The sequence below is a fragment of the Lolium perenne genome, chromosome 2, assembly GCF_019359855.2.
Source record: "Lolium perenne isolate Kyuss_39 chromosome 2, Kyuss_2.0, whole genome shotgun sequence".
NCBI classification, from domain to species: domain Eukaryota; kingdom Viridiplantae; phylum Streptophyta; class Magnoliopsida; order Poales; family Poaceae; genus Lolium; species Lolium perenne.
The window spans coordinates 163,562,260-163,588,622 of record NC_067245.2 but is presented as its reverse complement, the minus strand read 5'-3'; the positions used below and the strand labels follow the sequence as shown (position 1 = coordinate 163,588,622).

The 26,363-nt window shown below is 42.1% G+C and overlaps 1 protein-coding gene across 2 annotated transcripts; it reads left to right on the top strand.

Moving 5' to 3' along the window:
* Positions 1 to 22,619: 22,619 nt before the first annotated feature.
* Positions 22,620 to 26,038, top strand: LOC127333873 (uncharacterized). Of its 2 annotated transcripts, XM_071826312.1 has the most exons (5): positions 22,620 to 23,594; positions 23,674 to 24,035; positions 24,837 to 24,921; positions 25,002 to 25,080; positions 25,238 to 26,038. In XM_071826312.1, exons 2-4 carry the CDS (start codon positions 23,737 to 23,739, stop codon positions 25,050 to 25,052), a joined length of 435 nt encoding a protein of 144 aa, XP_071682413.1. In that variant the 5' UTR covers positions 22,620 to 23,594; positions 23,674 to 23,736; the 3' UTR covers positions 25,053 to 25,080; positions 25,238 to 26,038. The 2 variants fall into 2 exon arrangements, with proteins under 2 accessions (XP_071682413.1, XP_051216272.1); XM_051360312.2 differs by lacking the exon at positions 25,238 to 26,038 and having other exon boundaries at positions 25,002 to 25,226.
* The last annotated feature ends 325 nt before the right edge of the window (positions 26,039 to 26,363 follow it).

Below are 26,363 nucleotides of genomic sequence, written 5' to 3'. Positions count from 1 at the left end.
CAGGGATTCCGGCGCCAACGTGGAACCTGCACAACACAACCAAAGTACTTTGCCCCAACGAAACAGTGAGGTTGTCAATCTCACCGGCTTGCTGTAACAAAGGATTAACCGTATTGTGTGGAAGATGATTGTTTGCAGAAAACAGTAGAACAAGTATTGCAGTAGATTGTATTTCAGTATAGAGAATTGGACCGGGGTCCACAGTTCACTAGAGGTGTCTCTCCCATAAGATAAACAGCATGTTGGGTGAACAAATTACAGTTGGGCAATTGACAAATAAAGAGGGCATGACCATGCACATACATATTATGATGAGTATAGTGAGATTTAATTGGGCATTACGACAAAGTACATAGACCGCCATCCAGCATGCATCTATGCCTAAAAAGTCCACCTTCAGGTTATCATCCGAACCCCCTCTAGTATTAAGTTTCTAACAACAGACAATTGCATTAAGTATTGCGCGTAATGTAATCAGTAACTACATCCTTGAACATAGCACTAATGTTTTATCCCTAGTGGCAACAGCACATCCACAACCTTAGAACTTTACTCCTTGTCCCAGATATCAATGGAGGCATGAACCCACTATCGAGCATAAATACTCCCTCTTGGAGTTACAAGCATCTACTTGGCCAGAGCATCTACTAGTAACGGAGAGCATGCAAGATCATAAACAACACATAGACATAACTTTGATAATCAACATAACAAGTATTCTCTATTCATCGGATCCCAACAAACGCAACATATAGAATTACAGATAGATGATCTTGATCATGTTAGGCAGCTCACAAGATCCGACAATGATAGCACAATGGGGAGAAGACAACCATCTAGCTACTGCTATGGACCCATAGTCCAGGGGTAGACTACTCACTCATCACTCCGGAGGCGACCATGGCGGCGTAGAGTCCTCCGGGAGATGATTCCCCTCTCCGGCAGGGTGCCGGAGGCGATCTCTTGGATCCCCCGAGATGGGATCGGCGGCGGCGGCGTCTCTGGAAGGTTTTCCGTATCGTGGCTCTCGGTACTGGGGGTTTCGCGACGGAGGCTTTAAGTAGGCGGAAGGGCAGGTCAGGAGGCGGCACGAGGGCCCCACACCACAGGGCCGCGCGGCCAAGGGGGGGGCCGCGCCGCCCTATGGTGTGGCCACCTCGTGGCCCCACTTCGTCTCCTCTTCGGTCTTCTGGAAGCTTCATGGCAAAATAGGACCCTGGGCGTTGATTTCGTCCAATTCCGAGAATATTTCGTTACTAGGATTTCTGAAACCAAAAACAGCAGAAAACAGCAACTGGCACTTCGGCATCTTGTTAATAGGTTAGTTCCTGAAAATGCACGAATATGACATAAAGTGTGCATAAAACATGTAGATAACATCAATAATGTGGCATGGAACATAAGAAATTATCGATACGTCGGAGACGTATCACCTCTTTCTTTTTATTCCCCCTTTTCTTCTTCTTCGTTCCCTTCTTCTTGTTCCCTTCTTTAGGAGGAAGAGGCTTGAAGAGAGGCTCCTCCACATAACCTGATTTATTTCCGGAAACAATAGAAGAAACTTGGGAGGGTTCCTCCTTTTCATTAATAAGTTCAAAACACACAGCGGTCCTATCATATTTTGGCAAAGTGTCATCTTCTAAAATATTTTGTATGTAAATATTTGTATGGCAATTATCAATGCAATAAGAAAGACACCCATGCAGGACATCATCAATATCAAGATCACTCATATGTAACAAAGAGATTTTTCTTGATAACTCTTCACACCATAAAAATAAAGTAAGTTCATCATGCTGATTAGGAGTAATTTCATCATCACAATACAACTTTGCAGCACTCATGGGGTTCGAATTATCATTGGAGGAGCATTGAAAATTAAAATGACCCACTCTATGGCAAAGTTCACAAATAAAAGGATAGAGGGGACAAACTTTTTTACCAAGATCATCTAGAGCCCTAGACCACTTTCTAGTTTTTTCATTCCCATGATGGATACAATATTCATCTTCGATTTGATTAATTCCACAAGGTCTATGCATTCCACAAAAATTAACATGCTTATAAGAAATAGTGTTTTCAGAAGTTTGGGCATGTTTATTGCAATCATTAATAACAATTTCATCCTTCATGCAAGCCTCTTTAAAAGGTTCATGATACTTATCAAAATTCTTCCTAGGCAATTCAAAATGAGAGGCAAAAGCTTTATAAAGATTTGCAACAACTAGAGAGTCAAGACCATAAGTAGCACTCATATTTCGAATTTTATCAGTATCCATAAAAGTTTCAATGCATTCATAATCATAATTTATACCTGACTCTTTACCTTTGTTGTTCTCCCATCCTTCAGTATTCTCCTGAATCCGATCAAGAAGGTCCCTTTTAAACTCTTATTCATTGTGTGTAAATGATCCAGAACAAGTAGTATCCAGCAAGGTTTTATCTTGAAAAGAAAGTCTTGCATAGAAATTATCAATGATGATATTACCCGGAAGCTCATGAATGGGGCATTTGAGCATTAAAGACTTCAATCTCCCCCATGCTTGGGCAATACTCTCTCCATCATGAGGCCAGAAATTATATATGCGGTTCCGGTCTTTGTGAATTTCACTTGGAGGATAGAATTTAGAGTAAAATAGAGGCACAATATCCTTCCAATCAAGAGAATCCCCATTCTTCAGCAATTTATAGCAATGCGCCGCTTTACCGGACAATGATATAGAGAATAGTTTCTTCCTAACTTCATCCATAGAGATACCTGCACACTTGAATAACCCGCATAATTCATGCAAAACAGTAAATGATCTCCAGGATGGACAGTTCCATCCCCTTCATAGCGGTTATCCATAACACGTTCAATAATTTTCATTGGTATCTTGAAAGGAATACTTTCAGTAGGTGGATTTAAAATATCACAAGCATCATTAGACTTATCGCATATGGGAGATAAAGTATTATCAGAGCAAATTTTCTCCCCTAAAGATGGGAAGCTAAAAAGATCATAAAAACTAGCTTCCCCAAGCTTAGACTTCTCCATAGCATTAGCAGTAATTGCGTTCATACTAATAATATTGCTACTAGCATGCAAATACGGTTCCATAGGTTTTTTAATTTTCGCATCAAACAATTCATGTCTTAACTCAGGAAAAAGATTAAAAAGCTCACTATTGTTTTCCATTATGCCTAACTAGTGAAAAATAAAAACAAGAAACAAAAAGATGCAATTGCAGGATCTAAAGGAAATAGCTTCGAGCACTCACACACCGGCAACAATGCTAGGAAATAGCTTAGTAGTCGCAGGATGTGAATACCTTTTACCTTACCTCCCCGGCAACGGCGCCAGAAAATAGCTTGATGTCTACGCACGCTTCTATTCCTGTAGACAGTGTTGGGCCTCGAAGAGCAGAGGTTTGTAGAACAGCAGCAAGTTTCCCTTAAGTGAATCACCCAAGGTTTATCGAACTCAGGGAGGTAGAGGTCAAAGATATCCCTCTCAAGCAACCCTGCAATTACGATACAAGAAGTCTCTTGTGTCCCCAACACACCTAATACACTTGTCAGATGTATAGGTGCACTAGTTCGGCGAAGAGATAGTGAAATACAAGTAATATGGATGATTGTAAGTAGTAATTGCAATCTGAAATAAAGATGGCAGCAAGCAAACATGTAACAGAACTTGTTGGAAATGGTGTTTCAATGCTTAGAAACAAGGCCTAGGAATCATACTTTCACTAGTGGACACTCTCAACAATGTTATCATAAAGGAATATAAATATAAGCACTTCACTATGCTATTCTGAATTACTCTCTGGCAGGATAACGAACACTAATTCACCGTGTAGGGCTGCAAATGCAAACCTTAAAGATGTATTCCCAAGTACTAATAAACACCCCACGCTGTCACTGTGAGCATTCATAGGAGGTACTTGTCAACACCCGGATTTTTAAGTCCGAATGCCTATTATGTCATACATCGCAATCCCAGGAATATTGTTGTTGCGAGGCATAATAGTTAAGTATCACAGTCATCATTCATTACAAACCATAAAGTCTTACAACTTGGAATCACATCATCCATATTACCCTAATAGTTGATCTATTGATCAACGAACAAACACAAGTTCATAGCGGAAGCGTAAGATACAAGGACTCTCTAGTCCACAGGCCAACGCTTGACGTCGGAAGACTCCTAGTTGTCGTAGGCGTCCTGCTGGTCATCTCCTTGTTCATCTTCATACTCTGGCCATTTGAATAGCCAGGGACAAAGCCGTGAGTACTTTAAGTACTCGCAAACTAATACTAATGTAAGTGCTAGACATTCTAGTAAGGTTTGCTAAGCTCTAGTTTATTTGCATAAAGCCAATTTTAGTTCACAAGTATTTGAGAAAAACCTTATTCAAGTACTAACTAACTCAAGTGGGAACATTAGTGTCATTCTCACCATTCAAGTGGTGATTTCAATTCAATTCACCACAAGTCATTTCACCATCTTCTTTCAACATCATTTTCAAAGATATGACATCGGAAACTGTATGGCCTTTCCAACCGTCCGTAACCGTGGACGCGGCTATTCGAATAGGTTTACACTCTGCAGAGGTTGCACACTTGTGCCACAACATTTGATTTCATCCGTCGGGATTACCCCGAATCATCGTAACACAGTACGCGGATCATCAACCATAACCTTTCACTTACAAATCCTAGTATGAGCACCTCTCCCCATGAGCTTGGTCTCCCAGTGAAGACCAACTGTCAACCTGGGAACTGCACAGGGCTTGGTCGTACAATTCACCTCAATTTCACATCATTTCTCAACAACGGAGGCAGCCTCAAGCATAACCCCTATGACATGTGTTCAGAAGGAACCCATACTAAGATGCATAAACTTCCAGTTAAGCCCTACCCATAATCAGGTATTGTGGGGGTACTTAATAATTGGAAAGGTATCCCATTCAAACCAACATCATGTTTATCAAAAATCACTATCTTCTCTTGGTCATATTCACCTTCAAAAATCATTCAATGGAATGCTTCATCATTCCAAGGTTTCAAATTCATTTCAATTCACATTGTTCCCATCTAGAGTAGTCAAATTTTATTCATTAGCACTAGCTCTAAATCATGAGGGGTGCTATCTTGCTTTGCTTGATGAAAGCTAACTTTACTACTCTAGTAAACCTCTTTACTTTGACCAAAGTTAACTATAAAAGTAACTTCTTGAGAAAACAAGTAAAAACTTGTAATGTATAAACTTGGGATAGGCTTATGTAAGAAAAGGTAAGATTCATGGTGCCTTGCCCCAAGGGGCTTTGCACTTTGCAAGAATATTAGCTTGCATTGGTGGTAGCTTGCAACATTATAACTTGCAATAGTCTAGCTTGCCTTGGTGGTTGAGGTGGTCAAAGTGCTCTTCTTCTTCTGGGTAGAATCCTTCCTCTTCCTGGTATTCTCCGGCACTAGCGTCTATATACGAATACGAGGATACAATCACCAAACAATACTTAAGTATCCTTAATTTGCCTTAATGGCTTCACTCCCAATGATCTAGCATCATTACTTAACATTGCTATTTAAAATTAACCTAGGGTTTCTTACTTAGTGTTAGAGAAATACTTCTCTTCTTATATATGTAAATGATAGTTTCCATATAGTTTTTGGGAAATAATTTCCTCTCATTGAATCTTCTTAAGATTTAATTTCCTCAAACAATTATACATGAAATCATGTTGACATAAGTCAACCATTTATCATTATCATTTGAGGAATTGATTTAAATGAGGTAGAATACCTCATACCATTTAATAATGCCTATTATGATTTAAATTCACCAAGCATTTCATTTGAGAGTATTTGACCAGGGGTCCATACTTCATATGAAAGTGTTTGGGACAAGATTTAAATGAAGTGAAGCACTTCATATAATTTGCCTAATAGTTTTGGACAATATCAATTACCTAAACTAGTCATATTGTCCATTAATTTAACTAAGGCATGATCATGCAAAGTGACCACACCATTTTCTTAAATAAACAATTAGTGTAAGTCAAATGTGAGCTATTGGAGTTGGAATTAACTTAATATCTATTTTGGTTGATTTTTAATAATTATTTGAATAGGGAAAAGTCCCTGCCTTCTTTTTTTATCAGATTAATTCTACAACTAATTTTGATATGGGACCAGTGGAATATTGTAGATCTTTTTCATAGCTTTCTAACAATATAAAATTTGTTAAATTTGGCCAAGCCAAACAGATTCTAGGGATTTTCAAAGTTGGGTGCAGTATTGAATTGAAAATGGATTTGAATTAACTGAATTTCAATTAATGGGCTGGCGGGAATTTAAACGGGCCGAAAGATTTGAAAAGCCAGGGGGCAGCCCAACTAGTGCTGCGGGCCAACTGACAGAGGGGCCCGCACGTCAGCGACCGAGGCTTACCGAAACGGTACTGGTGATCGTGAGCCGCAGGATTAGAACGAGATCGTGCGGCCGAGGCTCGTCGTCTCCGTCGGGGAGAAGGGCTTGCTGCCGCGGCGGGGGTAGGGGGTCGGCGGCGCTCTTGGACTCCGGCGAGCGGCGGCGAGGATGCTGGACGACGTTGCGGACGATGGCGAGGCAGCTGGTACTGACGGCGACGCCGATGGTAGCTGAAATCGACGGCGCCTTCTGCAGCTCTGCCGCGGACTTGAGCAAGCAATTGAGGAGCTACCGGCGACGATGCGGCGAGATAAGGGGTGGAGGAGGATCAGAGAGAGGAGGGAGGTCGATTGGTGTGAGAAATGGAGGCGGGATCGTCCTCCTTTTATAGCGCGCAAGGTGGCCGTGAGGTGTGTGGCGAGGGCGACAGCATCGCGGCGGCTCCGGCGAGGGATAGGGCTAGGCGACGGCAGGGCGAGGTAGGCGACCTCAAGGCGGTGCTAGGGCAAGGGGGCGTGTCTGGCGGTTGGCAAGGACGGTGGTGAAGCTCAACGTGTGGCCAGGGGGTCCGGGGGAGGCGTCGAGTGCTGGGGCGGCGTGGGCTCTGCGCGCGTCCACGGGCGCGTGCACGACGTCCTCGGCATGGCCAGGGCGCGTGTTCTCCGGCGAATGTCGTCGTCCTCCTCGACCAGCAACGGTGCTAGGTGGTGTAGAGTGATGCTGTGGAGCCAGGGGACATGGTGGCCAGGGTGAGGAGGAAGGAGAAGAGAGGGGAGTGTGCCAAGTGTGGCATGGCCGGCATGGCCATGGCCATGATGATTTTGGCCCCCCTCTTAGGGTTACTATGCATGGGCTAGGGTGAGAGGAGTCAAGGGGACCAGAGAGAGATTTGGGGCAGGTTAGGGTTAGATAGGACACTTTTTCAAATAGTGTGGCATTGTTCCATATTTGCAATTTGCCATAATTCACCAAATTTGGTTTGATTAAAAAGGTGGCAAGATTTGTAAAGGTTGTATTTAGTTGAGTTGTATTTGACCAGAGAAAATGAGATGTGGTGGTGGAAATTTCCAATTCACAATATTGCAAAAATTACTAAGTGTGAGATTGTTGAATATGATAAAATGTTCCAACTTTGGATGAGCATAGCATTTGATCTAGGATGAATTTGACATGGTGATCTTTACAAAAAGTGTTCACCTTGATGTTGGCTTGGATGAGGTGCAAAGACTTAGCAAGGTTTAGTTTGAAAATTTTGAATTGCAGGGGCTCAAAGTAGTGATCAGACTATAATTGGCAGTTTTGACCATTATCACATGTGAGCACAATTTGAGTTTGAAAATCATTTAATTTGTGTTTCTTTGATTCCAAAAGGTGTAATAAGTGTTTAGTACATTATTCAACTAATGTTGAAGACCAAAATGGTCTAGGGTCAAAATTTATAAAAATGGCATAAGCCATATGTGAGGGTTTTGTGAATTTCTAACTTTTATTCTTTTATTTTTCTTTGCTTCATTTTGACAGGAGTGAGGTTTATTTGATGTTAGATTGAGTTAGGTGAAAGGTTCAAACCATTTTGAGGCAATGGAAATGGCTAGGTCAAGATTTGATAATTTGGCTAAGTGCCACATATGCCTCTATGCATATGTTGGATTTTATTTTGTTTCTCACTTGAATTGATTGGTAGGTGCTTTGTTGAGTGGGTTGAGGTATTTCAATTCATCTACTCAAGGTAGACAAAGCAAAGCTCATCATTTTCAAGAAGTAGCCATAGGCTTGCATATGCCTTTTTCTTAAATAAGATCTTTTCTTTTTATTTTATTTTTTTCAAAGATTGATGACAAGAGGGATGAGGTTTAGGGTTTAGTAAGTTTTGCAATGGTTCACCACCATTTAGCAAAGTAAGAAAGATAGAGTTCACAAGTTACACATTAGGGCTAGATGCCCACATAGGTCTTTTTCTTTATTTTGGGTTTTCTCAAAATAGATCCAAATGATTTTTGAGGAGGTTAGGGTTTAGGGTTTTTCTTATTTGATTTCTTTCTCTTTTACTTTTATTTGGTTTGTGATCTTCACTTGATCACTTTAGGGTTTTAGGGTTTATCACATAAGCATAAATAACACTCATCATGGCAAAAACACAAGTAATAGGTATGAGTACTAAGCATAACACTCTATTTAAGAAAAGTTTTTGTTGGTTCTCATTTTTGTAAAAAGGAAATTCATTTTCTCTTTGTTTTGAAATTTGGGGTGTTACAGTACTAACACATCACAATTTCATAGAGACATCCAACTCAAATCATAACCCAGTGAACAAGTATTCTGTGAAATATAGCCTAAGAGACCCACACGGTGCACACACTGTCACCTTTACACACGTGGGACAAGGAGTCTCCGGAGATCACATAAGTATAATCCACTTGAATAGAATAACGACATCTAGATTACAAAGCTCATCATATGGATCTCAATCATGTAAGGCAGCTCATGAGATCATTGTATTGAAGTACATGGGAGAGAGAGATGAACCACATAGCTACCGGTAGAGCCCTCGACTCTGGGAGAACTACTCCCTCCTCATCATGGGAGACAGCAATGGCGATGAAGATGGCGGTGGTGTCGATGGAGATGGCTCCGGGGGCAATTCCCCGTCCCGGCAGGGTGCCGGAACAGAGACTTATGTCCCCTGAAATGGAGTTTCGCGATGGTGGCGGCGTCCCTGGAGTCTTTCTGGAGTTTCGCCAATCGGTATCAAAGTTTTAGGTCACGAGGGGTTAAATAGGCGAAGAGGCGGATTCGGAAGAGTCCCGAGGGGCCCACCCCATAGGGTGGGGCGACCACCCCTCTGGCCGTGCCGGCCTATGGTGTGGAGGCCCTGGGCCTCCCCCTGGCTTGCCCTTCTGGCTCCGTGAGTCTTCCGGCGAAATAGAATTTATGTGATTTTTCTGGATTTTTCCGAGCAATTTGGTTTTTGGGCCTTTTCTGCAATAAACAGACATAATAAACAGAAACTGGCACTGTGTCATCTTGTTAATAGGTTAGTCCAATAAATGCCATAATATGATATAAAGTGCATATAAAACATGTGAGTATTGTCATAAAACTAGCATGGAACATAAGAAATTATAGATACGTTTGAGACGTATCACACCGGAAGAATACTTTGATGACATCAAATGCCACTTCGTAACTGGGTGGTTATAAAGGTGGCATTGGGTGCTCTAAAAGTGATAGTTGAAGCTCATGGATCAAGAGTGGGATTTGTCCATCCAAATGACGGATATATATACTCTATACCCTCTCGGTGAAATGGCATTCAATGAGCTTGCAACCGTGTGACTAGGTCACAAGTGATGCCATGTCACGGAATAAGTAAAGAGTACTTATCATTAACGAGATTAAACTAGGTATAGAGATACCGACGATCAAATATCGGATAAGTAAAATATCGTGCGCCCAAAGAAAATTAGTAACTATTTCTTATGGTTCTTTCGATCACAAAGTCATCTTTGAATATGTAGGAGCCATTATGGATCTCCAGGTCATGCTGATGGTTATTGATCGGAGAGGAGTCTCGATCATGTCGGAATCATTCACGAACCGTAGGGTGACACACTTAAGGTTCAATGTTATTCAAGTAGAAATGGAATATGAGATGGAGACCGAATGTTGTTCGGAATCTCGAGGAGGTCCGGAATAGTCCGGAGAATAAGATTCACATAAGGGAAGTCATCTTCCGAGGTTCAGAAAAAATATCGATACTTCGGGATGGGCCACATGGGCCGAAGGGGTGCTGCCTAGCCTTAATGGACTGTGTGCACCATGCCCTAAAAGGCCCAACCAACCAAACTTGAGGGGAAAGTTTCCCAAACTTTAGGGACAAGTTTCCCAAACTTGAGTGTCAAGTTTCCTCTCTTTGTGGGTTGGCCCAAGGAGGTAAAGTAGGGGCCAAGGAAGCCCATGGCTACACCCTCCCTTATATAAAGAGGGGAGGGGCAAGGGTGCTGCTAGGAACTCCTTCCCTTGAAACCCTAGCCGCCACCCTCTCTCCTTCCTTAGCATTGCACCGTCTTGGCGAAGCCCTGCAGGAATTCTTCTCCACCACCACCACCACGCTGTTGTGCTGCTGGGATTCCGAGAAAGATCTACTACATCCGCTGCCCGCTGGAACAGGGAGAGGACGTCTTCATCGACATTGTATGTGTGACCGAGTACGGAAGTGATGTTCGCTTGCAACACTAGAAGGACTTCATCTCGAACTTGAGTCCGGCAAGAGTAAGACTACATCATTGATGTCTACGCACGGTTCTATTCCTGTACACAGTGTTGGGCCTCCAAGAGCAGAGGTTTGTAGAACAGCAACAAGTTTCCCTTAAGTGAATCACCCAAGGTTTATCGAACTCAGGGAGGTAGAGGTCAAAGATATCCCTCTCAAGCAACCCTGCAATTACGATACAAGAAGTCTCTTGTGTCCCCAACACACCTAATACACTTGTCAGATGTATAGGTGCACTAGTTCGGCGAAGAGATAGTGAAATACAAGTAATATGGATGATTGTAAGTAGTAATTGCAATCTGAAATAAAGATGGCAGCAAGCAAACATGTAATAGAACTTGTTGGAAACGGTGTTTCAATGCTTAGAAACAAGGCCTAGGGATCATACTTTCACTAGTGGAGACTCTCAACATTGATCACATAACTGAATAAATAAATGCTACTTTCTACACTCTCTTGTTGGATAACAAACACCATTCATTGTGTAGGGCTATAAAAGCACACCTCAAGCCGGAGTAAACAAGCTCCACAACATCCGGAGTTCATATTAAAGTAACCTCTAGAGTGCATAATAGACCGTTGCAATTTAGACCGAGTACTAACATAGCATACACACTATCAACAATAGCTATGAAAGGGGGAATAGATCGCATCAATACTATCATAGTAATAGTTAACTTCATAATCTACAAGAGATTACAATCATAACCTACGCCAAGTACTACATGATGCACACACTGTCAACATTACATCATGGAGGAGGAATAGACTACTTTAATAACATCACTAGAGTAGCACATAGATTAATAGTGATACAAAGCTCATGATCACATAAAGATCACACCATGGGAGAGAGAGATGAACGACATAGCTACCGGTAGAGCCCTCAGCCTCGGGGGAGAACTAATCCCTCCTCATCATGGGAGACAGCAACGGCGATGAAGATGGCGGTGGTGTCGATGGAGATGACTCCGGGGGCAATTCCCCGTCCCGGCGGCGTGCCGGAACAGAGACTTCTGTCCCCCAAAACGGAGTTTCGCGATGGCGGCGGCGTCCCTGTAGTCTTTCTGGAGTTTCGTCAATTGTTATCGGGTTATTAGGTCGCGAGGGACTTTATAGGCGAAGAGGCGGCGTCGGAGGGGCACCAGGGCGCCCTCCCCATAGGCCGGCACGGCCAAGGGGCCACCCACGTGGCCCTGTGGTATGGGGGGCCTGGGCCTCCTCTCCGTCTCCCCTTCGGTGTTCTGGTCCGTCTCGGTGAAATAAGATGTTTGGCTTTCGTTTCGTCGAATTCCGAGAATATTGCCCGAACAGCCTTTCTGGAACCAAAAACAACATAAAACAGGAACTGGCACTGTGGCATCTTGTTAATAGGTTAGTTCCGAAAAATGCATAAAATCATTATAAAGTGTGAGCAAAACATGTAGGTATTGCCATAAAACTAGCATGGAACATCAGAAATTATAGATACGTTGGAGACGTATCAAGCATCCACGAGATCTAATCTCCATACCACTTTGGATCTTCGAGGGTACCTCTCTCATCTATCTCGTTTCATAGATCTAGTAGATTTTATCTTGGTGTTTTCCTAGATTGCATCTTGGTGGTATTTGTTCTTGCGGTAGAGATTTTTTATTTTCTATGCTACGAATCCCTACAGTTAGATCTTGCCCATTTAAGAGGAAGCACTTGAGCGAGAAACAACAAGGGAAGCGGCCACAAGCTCAAGCCCAACCTCAATTTGAAGAGAGGCAACTTCCCAAGAACATTCAAAATAAAGCTTCCCAAGTCAAGAAATCAAAGATGAAGAAAAAGGGAAGTACTTGCTACGTATGTCATGAGAAGGGGCACTTCTCTTCTTCATTTTTAAACGGTACCTCATCAAATCCTATTTTTATTGATGATTATTATTTTCTTATAAAAGATAAGGATGGCAATGTGTTTTCCAAGTTTGTTGGGACTCAAAATGACTTCAAGAAAAGAACCATTTGGGTTCCCAAACCTATTGTGACTAACTTCTTAGGACCCAACTTTGTTGGGGACCAACAATCCAAGACTTGATCAATAGGTGTGTTTGGAGGACATTGGAGACTCGGCTACCACATGAAGAATTAAGGGATCTTCATATATTATATTTATTCAAGCCAAGTCATCAGGATTGTCATCTCTATATCTTATATCAAATGTGCCTCTTTACGGTAACATATACTTATCTTCTTTACATTGTAAGTTACTTGCCCCTTTGCATGTTTTGGTTTTGTACCTAGCATGGTTTTGTATATGATGTGTCTTATTCTTGCTTATCTTGTGTTTCAAGTTTGTGTATGTTGTTTGACACATCATATAATTTTTGGTTGTTTATTTGCTTTGAGCCTTTAATTCATCTTGATAGTATCTTATTTGGTTATTTTCGAGTGTTTTATGGAACATCACATTATGGGGGAGTAATATGCTTTGTGCATAGGACAAACCTAGAAAATGTGAACATATGATTAGTGCCACTTAGAGTGGGTACTTTTATTTATCTTATTCCTAGGTGGCATGTGTTCTCAAACAAGCTCCACATTTACTAAAAGATTTTACTGCTCATCTTATTGGTTCTTTGTTCGAGTAAGATCGAGATTCTCGGTGCGCTTTTCCTCAAATACATATCTATATTATTTGAGATATTGTTTTCTTAAAGTTAACATAGTAATTGATTTGCATGAATGTGTATATCAAGAACCTCTATTTTTACATGGTTCTTAATTCATATATTTTATAATATGCCTCTTATGAAGTTGACTGTAAATATTCTAGCACCACCAGAAAATAACTCCAATATGTTCATTGTCCTTGAAAATTGATATACTTGTATGTGGTAGCTCTTGTACATCATATTCACCTTGGACTTCTTATGGCCTTATTTTCTTTCCAAGAAATGTTTGTATCTCCCTTGTGTCTTTCTTGCCCCTTTGAAAAATCTCTTTGATAAAAACTCTTGACTCATATCAAGTGTTCTTTCTTGGAAGACAATCCTATTCTCTTTGGTACTTTGTGCCATTCATAAAAGTGTAGATAGTTTGGTTCATTTGTTGAAATGTTGGTCTTTTGGGAGTTTGCTATATCATTCTCGATTCTATATTTTATTTGCTTGAATGAGATAAATCTTTGGGCATGTGTGTTTTATTACATCTTTTATGCTTAATGTTTTTACCTCGTTCATTTGTTGAACAAATCTTTTGTTTATTTGTTTCTTTGATATAATTTGGACACCAAATTTGTTTTGTCACACCCTTTTATGCCTTCTTGTATTTTTTGGTGTTTTGTCCAAATTCTATCTTGTTTTGGATCTTCTATGCCTTGTGCATGCCTATATGTAATTTGTTTATATTTATGGCATGCTTGCTTTCTTTGATCTAATTTGGGTATACTCCATCAAATCCTAAATGGCTAAGATGTGCATGAAATTCCAATTTCATCTATAAATATGCACATATTTTTATGGAGTTTGTCCTATGTACTGTGGTTGGTCTAACCATTCTGGATCCAATAAGTCTGGCGACCAAAATGTATTTGATTGTGTCTTAGGTACATTGGAGATGTGTGGGGTACATTGGGGATGCAATGGATGCTTGTCTCATCTACAAGGAAGGTGATGCCACCATATGATGGTTGGAGCCAAGCTAGGATGATCGACGAACTCTTATCTACTACATCACACCATTGCTATCTCGGTACCAAGTATTCATGCATACTATTATTGCATCCAACCTCTTGGAGGTTGCACCTTGGCATGGAAGTCTTTATTTGCAAATATTGTAGATCTTGAAAATATCTTTTAAAATAAAACTATGTATTGCTTCTGTGAGTAAGTTGAGATGATGCATATAAAGGGGAGTATATAAAATCATGTTTATGATTCACCAATCCCAAATATGCCCATTAGCAATATATTGCATATCAATTCCTCAATGTGCTCTTATGTGCAATATTGTTGAAATTACATCTTGAATACTTCCTTTGATACTTTTTGCCTTTCTCAAATTATGTCAACTAACTTTTGTTCCCTCATTGTGAGTTGTGTTATTTTTTGAGATTTTGATTCGATGAAGTTCATTAATATACCACGAGAGAAAATGGAGCCTTTTGGCTATATATGCTTTCAAGCAAGAATCCTTTTGGCATATCTTATGACTTCATCTTGGATATCATGTCCTATTTATTTTATCTAACCTTTTGTGTGTGTGTGCATATTTCTTTGTGGATTTTCCACCAAGAAACTCATATACACGAGAATGTTAATCTCTTGTCTTGATATCTGGTTCTTTACCTATCCATTTGTTTTTTTTGGTGTGTTGGTAAGAACTTGATTTATGAGTGTTTGTTTTACTTTTACTGAATCCTCTTGCACTTATATCTCTTGAATGCTTTTGGACTTAAGTTTGTCTCTTCTAAATGATATAGGGGGTGAGGATTCCATGTTTGTGCATATTATTTTCAAATGAAAATATAATAATTTATGCGCAAACCTTCGGGGGCTTCCTTATTTCATTTAGAGCACTATTTCTCTTTTATCATGATATCTTGTATTGTCCAGTTGGTTCTTTGGATCCTTTTATTGCTTGCTTCTTTCGTTGAAGTTTCTTATTCTTGTTATTTATTTGTAGTATTTGATTCTCAATATGGTTTGAGTTCCTCCGCATATTCATACTTGGATAAGTGAATATGACTTCACTCATTCTATGAGAAATGCACATTTCGGGGAGGAACTCATCCTATATTTGTCTCCAAACTTCTTCATCCATTTTGGTATTTGTTGTTAATGGGGAAGAATTTTAAAGGGTTTAAGGGAATTGGCTTTATTCCTAAGATTGGTTGTTTCTTAAGTGTTTGCCTTTCATGCATCTCATATTTGTTATGTGTTGCATGGTTGAATATATAGTGCAAACTCCCCCAAAGGTTAAGCTTGATAATATATGCAATGAAATGCAAGTTCATCACACGTGCGTATATTGTGAGAGAGTTTGCTCTATATATATATTGGTTCTTCTCACATCTCTTGCATTAGTTGTAATATGTGTGCGTAGAATCGGTTTTTGATATGTGATAGTAACTTTGTCTTACTTGATCACATCAAATACAACCTCTTGTACTCATTATATGAAGCCTCTTGCTGAGATTGTCATCAATTAAGTTTAGAGGGTTTAAGGGAAGTGGCTTTATTCTTAAGATTGGTTGTTCTTAAGTGTTTGCCTTTAATGCATCTCATATTTGTTATGTGTTGCATGTTTGAATATATAGTGAAAACTCTCCCAAAAGTTAATCTTGATAATATATGCAATGAAATGCAAGTTCATCACACATGTATATATTGTGGGGGAGTTTGCTCTATATAAGTTGGTTCTACTCACATCTCTTGTATTAGTTGTAGCATGTGTGAGTAGAATCTATTTTTACATGTTATAGTAACTTTGTGTTACTTGATCGTATCAAATACAACCTCTTGTATTCATTATATAAACCCTCTTGTTGAGATTGTCATCAATTACCAAAATGGGGGATATTGTAAGGGTACTTTGCCCATATGTTTGTTTTTGGTAATTGATGATAATTCTTACGGACTAATATTTCCATTGAGTTTTTGTTTGAAGGAATACTCCATAGGTTTTGCTAGAAGTCCATTTGTTGGATTCAAGATAATTGATGTCAAGAGAGAAGGTTTGCCTCGATGTCGGTGTCACAGTCCTCCAAGCCTCATAAGTTGAGCTACTCGTGACCAAGACCTAGAGCATCCAATCAACCGAGGTTCTCTAGCATGAATAAAGTATGAGCATTGTTATCAAGGTCAAGCGGAATGCGGCTAGTTCTCTCGCCCTCTTATTGTTGGAGATATGCCCAAGAGGCAATAATAAATGGTTATTATATATCTTTGTGTTTATGATAATGCTTACATACCATGCTATAATTGTATTAACCGAAACATTGATACATGTGTGTTATGTGAACAACAAGGAGTCCCTAGCAAGCCTCTTGTATAACTAGCTTGTTGATTAATAGATGATCATGGTTTCGTGATCATGAACATTGGATGTTATTAATAACAAGGTTATGTCATTATATGAATGATGTAATGGACACACCCAATTAAGCGTAGCATAAGATCACGTCATTAAGTTATTTGCTATAAGCTTTCGATACATAGTTACCTAGTCCTTATGACCATGAGATCATGTAAATCACTTATACCGGAAAGGTACTTTGATTACATCAAACACCACTGCGTAAATGGGTGGTTATAAAGGTGGGATTAAGTATCCGGAAAGTATGAGTTGAGGCATATGGATCAACAGTGGGATTTGTCCATCCCGATGACGGATAGATATACTCTGGGCCCTCTCGGTGGAATGTCGTCTAATGTCTTGCAAGCATATGAATAAGTTCATAAGAGACCACATACCACGGTACGAGTAAAGAGTACTTGTCATGAGACAAGGTTGAACAAGGTATAGAGTGATACCGATGATCAAACCTCGGACAAGTAAAATATCGCGTGACAAAGGGAATTGGTATCGTATGTGAATGGTTCATTCGATCACTAAGTCATCGTTGAATATGTGGGAGCCATTATGGATCTCCAGATCCCGCTATTGGTTATTGGTCGGAGAGAGTTCTCAATCATGTCTACATAGTTCACGAACCGTAGGGTGACACACTTAAGGTTTGATGTCGTTTAAGTAGATATGGAAATATGGAATGGAGTTCGAAGTTTTCTTCAGAGTCTCGGATGGGATCCAGGACATCACGAGGAGGTCCGGAATGGTCCGGAGAATAAGATTCATATATAGGAAGTCATTTTCTAGGTTTGAAAATGATCCGGTATTTTTTCAGGAAGGTTCTAGAAGGTTCTAGAAGAGTCCGGAATAAATCGGCATGGAAAGGAACTCCACCCACCTTGGCCGGCCAGCCTAAAGGGAGGAGGAGTCCCAAGTGGACTCCTCCCCATGGTGGCCGGCCACCCCACCAAGGAAAGGGGGGAGTCCCACTCCCCCTAGGTTTGGTCACATGGAAGGTTTATGTTGGGGTCTTATTCGGAGACTTTGACCTAAACCTTGGGGCTTCCACCTATATAAAGAGGGGAGGAGAGGGGCTGGCCGGCCACATCAACTCCACCATGGCCGCACCCCCTCAAGGCTGCCCTAGCCGGCGCTCCCTCTCCCAAACCCTAGCGGTTCCCTCCTACCTCTCTCTCCCACATAGCTTAGGCGAAGCTCTGTCGGAGATCTCCACCACCACCGCCACCACGCCGTCGTGCTGCCGGGATTCTGAGGAGGATCTACTACTTCCGCTGCCCGCTGGAACGGGGAGAAGGACGTCGTCTTCATCAACACCGAACGTGTGACCGAGTACGGAGGTGCTGCCCGATCGTGGCACCGTGATCTAGATCTTCTACGCGCTTTTGCAAGCGGTAAGTGATCGTCTACCGCAGCAATAAGAGCCTACTCTTATAGGCTTTGGAAATCTTCAAGGGTGAGTCTTGATCATCCCCTCGTTGTTCCCGTCTTCTAGATTGCATCTTGGCTTGGATTGCGTTCTCGCGGTAGGAAAATTTTTGTTTTCTATGCAACGAATCCCTACACTTATGGTGTTGGGTCATGTCATGAAAAGGGAGAGGAAGAGCTCGAGACGAAGTTTGAAAGAGAGCTCGAAGACGGAACTCAGAAAAGCGCGACAAGGTAGTCTCCTCTTTTCGTTTTTTCTTGAGTATAAGACCCCGCACTATTAAGAGGGAGTCAGATTCATTATCCGGTTATTTGGTTCTTTGGTTCAAATCACATTTCTCTTTCATCCCATTCGTTTGGCATATTTCATCCATATTATATTCACCACCTTATGCCGCCTTTGATTCTCTCTATTCCGCATCTCTAAAGTTGGCTCGATTTTTTCCTCGGCGTTTGCCATTTCTTTCTACCACTTCTTGTTCGCCACAAAAATATTTCACCTCTTGGCTCCATCTTGCTATCCACATTATTACGCTCTTTATCCCTTCAATTTCTTGCTTCTAAAGTGTACTTGATGTTTGCTAAAGGAAAAGAGAGGAGCAAGAAAGAGAGAAGAAAAAGTTTCAGCAACAGCAACACAAAAAAGGATGAGTAACAACTTTTTTGGCCGGTTGAACCGGGCTTCAGGCCGGTTAAACCGGCCGGCCTCCTCACGCGCGGAACATGAAGTTGGCCCAGGCCGGCCCACCGTTGCAGCTCCCCGACCGGCCAACCGAAGACGCCTGCTCCAGGCCGCTCGCCCCTACGCACTTCCCTCGATCGCTCACCTCGATCGATGCGCGCGCTGCGCTTGCACCGCCCCAGCCTCCACACGCCTCGCTCGCCTTCGCTTTGATATTTGACCCGCACGCTCTGCTTCTTTCCGCGCCGCGCGCTGCTGCTCGCCATGCGCGCACGCTGTTGCCGCCTTGCCCCGCGCACTGCGCCTCGATCCATGCGTCACAACACACCCTGCTGGCCTCTGCACCCACGACGCCCGCGCGAGGAACCGTTCCTCTATCCTTGCACACGTCCCGCTCGTCCTCGTTTCTGGCTTCTGGCTCGCTCGACTGATTTCTCTCGCCCGCACAAATCTTGGGCCCGTATGACCGGGCCGACAGCCGGTCATACCGGCCAATCCTTTTGTTTTACCTTTTGCCTTCTATTTGATCCAGATCCCATCCAAAAGGTCTCAAGAACTCCATTGCTATTATTTTCCTCAAACCCTTGATCCCTTGAGTTTTAGCCGACGAATTTGAGAGTTGATCCATGCATCCCGAAGATCTCTTAACCCTCTCTATCTCAACCATACACTTTTTGATTTGATCCATCGTACCAAGTTTCCCTCTCGGATCTTGTTACTCTTGGAGGTTGAGGACTCCTAGGCGGTAGCGGTCCCCGGGAGTGATCAACTTGTGATCGAGCCGAAAAGTTTGTACATGATCAAAGGCCTCCCTAAGGTCTTCACATAGTGGAAAAGGGCTCCTACTTCATGGAAGGAGCTCACGGAGAAGAAGGTGGGCCTTCGTGGCGTTCAGTGTCCTTCGTGGTAACCGCACCTCTCCAACGGTGACTAGCTTCCCCTCAAGGAAGTGAACATCGGAATACATCGTCGTCTCTGCGTGCTTCTATTATTTCTCTTCACTTATTTGATTTGTGATAGGCATCGAGCTTGAAGTTCTTGATATATGTATTTTTCCATATAGGGTGCTTCACTTAGTTTGCATTTGGCCACATTATTTATCCACATAGCCTAAAATTGCAAACAAGTTAAGGAAAATTTTGTAGAACCTATTTACCCCCCCCCCCCCCTCTAGGTTACCGACATTGAACTTTCACCGAGGCGGTGGCCGGAGAGGGCAATGAGGACGAGGGGTAAGGAGATGATTTGGAGGACTGGAGTGATGGACTGGACCCAGAAGAGCAGGCAGTGGAGTAGAAGGTAATCCTTGCAGTACAAGATGCTGAAGAAGTTACATGGTGACACATGTGCCCGAGAGGAGGTCTTTGAGGCCACATGGCGGCGCTTCGTCATAATCGTCGCCGAAGAGGCACCTATTGAGGAGGGGGTCACCTCTTCACGTCAGCGGAGCGGTAGAGGCTCGCGGAGGAGGTGGCGAAATGTCAGATGCGTGATTTTGCACTGCGCAGGGAGCAGAGGGCGCGGGCGCGCCAGAGGAGCAATCGGAACTACATTGAAACTAGGTTGTCGGGCGCCCCAGACGACAGCGAGTAGGCTAGGGTTTAGTTTGAATTTAGTATTTTTCATTCAATTTTGTAATATATAATGAAATTTAAATGGAAAAAATATTTTTCTCCATATTTTTTGTTTGGGTACACCATGTTTGGAGGACGCGACTTCTAATGGGTGTGCCGCAACCACAAGCGACCGATTTGGCGCTTTGACCGGATAACATTTGGGGGACACGAGTGGAGATCCTGTAAAGGCGAAAACATAAGATCGTGACATGCATAGCCTTTTGATGATGAAAACTTTAAGAAGAAGCTCCACTTTTGGTCATTAAATTCTAGTGAAAGTTTACTTTTGGTCCTAGAACTTTCATTTGGTTCAAGATGAACCTTAAACTCTCAGAATTATTCACTTTTAGTCCTTATCCCTGCTGAGAGAGGCAAATATCTGTCACGTGTGGCAAAAACTCAAGGCACCGATGCAAGGCCAAAGAGGCAAGATGATGCTAATAGGAAAACGCAAAAAACGAGCGTTCTTGGTGTGGTTTCAAGTGAATTAGGAGATAGTAAAATCGAGCGGTTTACAGACACAAGGGTTTCAATTTCTTGCACTAAGATGTTGGGTTCGACATCTCTGCTAGCTTGGGCTTGGTTTGATTAAAAACCAAGTTAGTTGGTTGATTTCTTCTTCTTTTCATGTTCTAAACCGTGGGGGGTGAAAAGTAGCTCAGTTTCCATTCTTTTTCGATATGGGAGCATAGCTCCGGCCTCTGCATCAATAATCAATAGATGCACACATCCATATCCTTTATTAAAAAAAGAGGTCTAAAATGTATAATTATTACAATCATGTGTAAGCTAAGGTTGTGACAAGAATGAGCCAAACAAATACGAAAAGTAAGCAAAAACTATCCATCTTCAATTCTTTTAATGTGTCGCCATCCAGTAGCCTGAAAATAGTAGTCCCGTGCGACCGTCAAAAGTTGGTTGCATCCAGTAGTCATAGTATCCCGCGGATCCTCCGGAAGAAGGTATGCCCAAAGTTGTACCCAATGCGCCGCACGAAGAATAACCTGCAAAAAATTGGTTCCCTTCTGTTTATTAAACACAATGTCATTTCTACTTGTCCATATAGACCAACAAATCGCAGAAATACCAATACGAATATGCTCTTTATCCTTTGTATTAACCCGATTCGACCAATTACCAAACATATTAGTAATATTGGATGGAGGAGGAATGTTATAAGCAAAAAAATACCATTCTCCAAATTAATTTTGCAAACGGACAAGAAAGAAACAAGTGATCATTATTATCATAGAATGGAAAATATTTTTTAGAACGAAAAATGAACTTCTCCAAGAGTTTAAGGACGAGAAGTGGACTTTCTTCTTAACCCTAAGATCCCATTTCTGATGTAACAATTGTGTTTCTTTGTTGTTTAAGCGGGACGAATTGTTTTCCCAAAATTGAATTTATTTTGAGTGCACGACGCTAGAGAAGCTACTATATGTTATTAATAACGTCGAAAAACAGAAAAAGATAGGGTTGAATGGCCTTGCTGATCGAGCGATGTATGTTTAGCAGAATGCGTGGTTAATTAGATGACCTCCCCTAGTTGCCAAAAAAAAAAATAGATGACCTCCCCGTCCATGTACATTGTGCCCGGCTAGTACGGGCCGTTGCAAAAGCAGTCAGGGGTACCAAACCGCCCTGCAACGGCGAGAGTCTCGAGACTGGAGACGATCCCTTAATTTGTCTCCTTGTGTTGCAGCTTGCATGATTGGCCCGACTCCGTTATGTTGAACCTGACGGCCGAGCGCAGACCGCACAATGCGTTTCTTTTTCTCAGACTGCCCGCGGGGTCCACTGCAGGGAGAAAACGAAGCCAGGAGGAATGAGGGAGCCAGCCAGTTATGGTTTTCCGTTTCCAGGAAGGGGGAGCATTAGCTGTAAAGTTGACGTCCGTCTCCTTCCGTCATGGATAGATGGCGTGGCTGTAGTACATGATCATGTGCTTTCTGTTGAGGTTAATTGCAATTTCGATAGCATTTTCAAACTAAACAAAGAGAGAGAGAGAGAGGAGTAAAGTGCGGCTGTTTTGAATGCCCCTTGCTTTTAGGCTTTGAAATAGCTTCGTTATGCATTCCAGGGTTTCATGACCACTAGTGTAGTCCTTCCTTCTACTAGTACATTTTTTCTTGTGAGAAATTCGTGTGGTTTTGAAATAGCTTCGTTATGCATTCCAGGGTTGAGGTCTGTGAATGGACTTCTCGATTCATAGATAGCTAGTGTATGCTTCTCCTGGTCCTGGGTTATGGATTACTGCATTGCTTTGAACCTGCTTTTAGAGTCCTCAGGCCCCAACAGTGTGGTTATTGGCATGTTTCAATTTTTTTTTTTAAGGCTAACCACCTGGAGCTCTGACTATTCACTCAACATGAAAGTAATTGATCCATTTTATATGTAGTTCAGGTCTGATTGTACATTTTTTGGATATTTATTGAGCTTTAGAAGATATTGCTACTTTGTCGATATCATTATATTGTCACCCTATTCACCAATTAGGGTCCTCTTGGTGGATGCTGCTACTTATTCTCGATGCGTTAGACTATAATTATGTGTTTAATTTGTTTGAGCATGCTCTTTAAGCACCATCTTGATCTTTCAGTTCTAATTAATTCACTCACTATATGCTTCATTGTGGGATCTTTAGGCTTTTACATTTTACTAGAAACTTCATTGTCACTTGAGTGTGCCCCAGCAAGTACGTGTTTCAGTAAGCTAGCTAGCTTCCACACTAAGCTTCAGTTAGTACATGATCATCCACATGTTGCGTGCTTGGTAAGGAAAATAGTTTGTTTATTAAATACTCAGCTGCTAACTAATTTGCTAATGCTCGTGGTAACTGTATCTGGAGTGCTAGCTGTATATCTTATTAGCTCAATTTTTTAGTAAGGAATAATTTATATATTCTAGTTACATATTATAGCAGCTATACGGTGAAGATGGAGATTAGGAACTAGTCCTTTTTTTTTACTGTTGAACAGGCTTTCTGTACATTAATCATCAATATTATGTTTCTTTTGTCTTTCTGATTTATTTCGTTCCTTGCAACCAACTCTGCAGATTCAGATTCAGGTTCAGAAGTCGGTCCTGCACAACCCGCTGATCCTTTCCCTGGTCTGCTTGCAAAGGTTTCCCCTGCTTCATGTGTTGCTTTTCTGACGTTATTTTCTATGGCCTATAATATTGTACCCATGTTTGCTGTTTCAGACCAAATCGGTGCTGAACCCACCGATTACGCTGGTCAGTGTGATATACACAGTGGCATTACCCATGACACTGGCCCTCCGTGCCTACAATATGTCCACACTCAATGCCCGACCCCAAGATACTATCACCCATCAGCTTGTCCCTGGTCCAGATAAGTGGGTGACAGATGATCTTCTTGGCATGTCTGTGACATGTGCCTGGTTCGCACCTATTCTGCTACTGCACTTCTACATCATCACGCACCTGGTGTTGAAGAGGCCTGTGGGCATCCCCACAATGGAGAAGGCATACGCATGGGTTGCCCCAACCGTGATTACATTGATCACCTTTGCTTACTTCCTCTCCTATCTGAGCCTCTCAAGGTAACTCTAGTCAGCACCTTTATCTAGACCTGTTTCTACGATTTGGCATTGTCTATAAGATGTGATAATTAGTAATGAAATCTATCAGAAGGAAGAAGAAATCAGGATAGCCACTAGTTTTTGCTAATGCTTGTGGCCATCTATGGCAGTCAGAAGTTGCTATAGCAGTTAATTCATTTCAGAAATAGGTAGGACATATTTGATTTTGACTGTGCACATGAACTGGATCTACCTTGTTTCAAGTAGGTAAAATGTTACAGAACACTACCAGGACTTCCATTTCGCTGGTGTCACATGATTTGATTTTATTTCAAGTTGCTTAGTTTTTTTCTGCCGAAAACTGTAGGAGAGGCTCCGACAGTAAATTTTATTAAAAGAGAAAAATATACTCCCTTTGTTTCAAGTAGGTAAAAAAAGGGCTTAGCCCAAAGAAACTAAGGGCTTAGCCCAGGATCCCTTTGTTTCAAGCAGGTAAAATGTTACAGAACATTGCCAGGACCTTAATTTCGCTTGTGTCGCATGATTTCGATTTTGTTTCAAGTTGACATAGTAGTTAATTCATTTCACAAAATAGGTAGGACATATGTGATTTTGATTTTGCACATGAACTGATCACTTTGTTTCAAGTAGGTAAAGTTGTACAGAACACTACCAAGATTTCAATTTGGCTGGTGTCGCATGAATCAGTCATAGACTTGCTCAGGGTTTTCTGTTTCAAAAGACTAGTGAAATAGGCATATTCTGGAACCTTTGATTGATTTCTTGTGCTGTTTGCTTTAATATACATATATCGCTTAACAGGTATGGTGTTCGTCCAAGAGAATTGGGCGTGCTGGGAGTTGTTACAACTATACTTCTGTGTGGCAGTGTTTCAATAATCTTTTGTGTAAGTTAAACCTTTTGTCTTGGTCTGTCTCATTTGGGTTTGCAGGTTGGTTATCTTATAAGCTCCTTTGCATGTTGCAGCGTCCGATGAAGGAGGAGCGAGTTGTGGTTCTACAGAGGGCCCGTGTATGAGGCATTGAAGCTCGCTTGTTAAGCGCATGTGAGACTAGAAAGTGTCATCAGTCTTAAGTTATTGAATATGCCTATGGCAATGCTATTCTTAGTAGTTAGGGCAATAGGGCCTGGGAGACACTTTATTAACCACGGAAGTACTCATTGCAAGCTATGCTCGCATTTTGCTCTTTATCTTTGCTTAGGCGGAATCATGAGGACATCCCTACCTCACTACTACCTCCATCATTACAAAAGATGATCTTGCTGTGAAGCTCAAGTCCGATGAAGTCAGGATTGGACCAATGACACGAGCTCGTGCGAAGCTACTTAAACAACAGGTAAATTTGTTCCTAAATGATACTTTGATTGATGAGAACTTTATACTACCTAAGTGCTATTACTTATGTATGATCAGGTATGAGGAGGGAGCAAGCATCGCACGAGGAGGAGAGGAGCAGTTGGACCAGAAGATGGACGTGAAGCTGGACATGGAGCTGAACATGAAGACATCTCATGGACGCGCGAGGGAGGAGCGGGAGGCATGCGCGAGAGGGGAAGTTGAAGTTCAGGCCGGTGCTAGATCCGATCCAATCGGTCGTGCCGCCGGACCAGCCGGTCCCAGGCCCGGTCCGACCGGATCCAGCGTCGGGTCAGTCCGGTTTCAACCGGCCGCGGTGCTTGTGCCAACCGGGCACTATCCACTAAGCCCGGGAGCCTCGTTCGGTCAACACACGGCGCTAGGTCCGGTTTGAACCGGACCGGCCGGTCCCAGACCCGGTCGACCGGCCGCCAAACTGGCCGATTCCGAGTCTGTCTCGACCAGATCTATTCTGGGTCGATTATTTTCGTACTTTTTCGACCTGAGATCGTCGTGGACGCCTATATAAGTCCATAGGACGCCCCCAAAGTTGCTAGAGACCACGTTTAAGATAAACCTTAGTTTTTAGTTGTTTGCTATGCAAAACTATTGAATCCATACACCATATTGCTTGATATTGTGTAGATCTGAAAGTCTTGTGTGATCTGCTGTTCCATTGGGAATTAGAAGGTTGCAACTTACCGCTTCGTGGTCGGCGGCTACGTGCGCAAGTGTGTGGAGTTGCCAATATCTTGAAGGGCTGAGAGCTGTTGCATTGGCGACAGGGACCAATCGAGAGATCTCGTTGCGTCATACAAATTATCATCCACTATATCGTCGTGTTCCTCCGCTGCTATCACCCCGTGATCATCATCACCACTGTTGCTTACTGAGAAGATCGGGCCACCCCGTATCATCTTGGTATCAGATTCTCGGGTTCCCTCGGTAAGCCATCCACAATCCACCCCATA

Excerpts from the sequence above, each read along its gene's own strand:
- LOC127333873 (XM_071826312.1), top strand. The coding sequence starts at position 23,737 with ATGACACTGGCCCTCCGTGCCTACAATATGTCCACACTCAATGCCCGA. Across the intron at positions 24,036-24,836 it reads TCCTATCTGAGCCTCTCAAG|GTATGGTGTTCGTCCAAGAG; the intron begins GTAACTCTAGTC and ends ATCGCTTAACAG. Across the intron at positions 24,922-25,001 it reads GTGTTTCAATAATCTTTTGT|CGTCCGATGAAGGAGGAGCG; the intron begins GTAAGTTAAACC and ends TGCATGTTGCAG.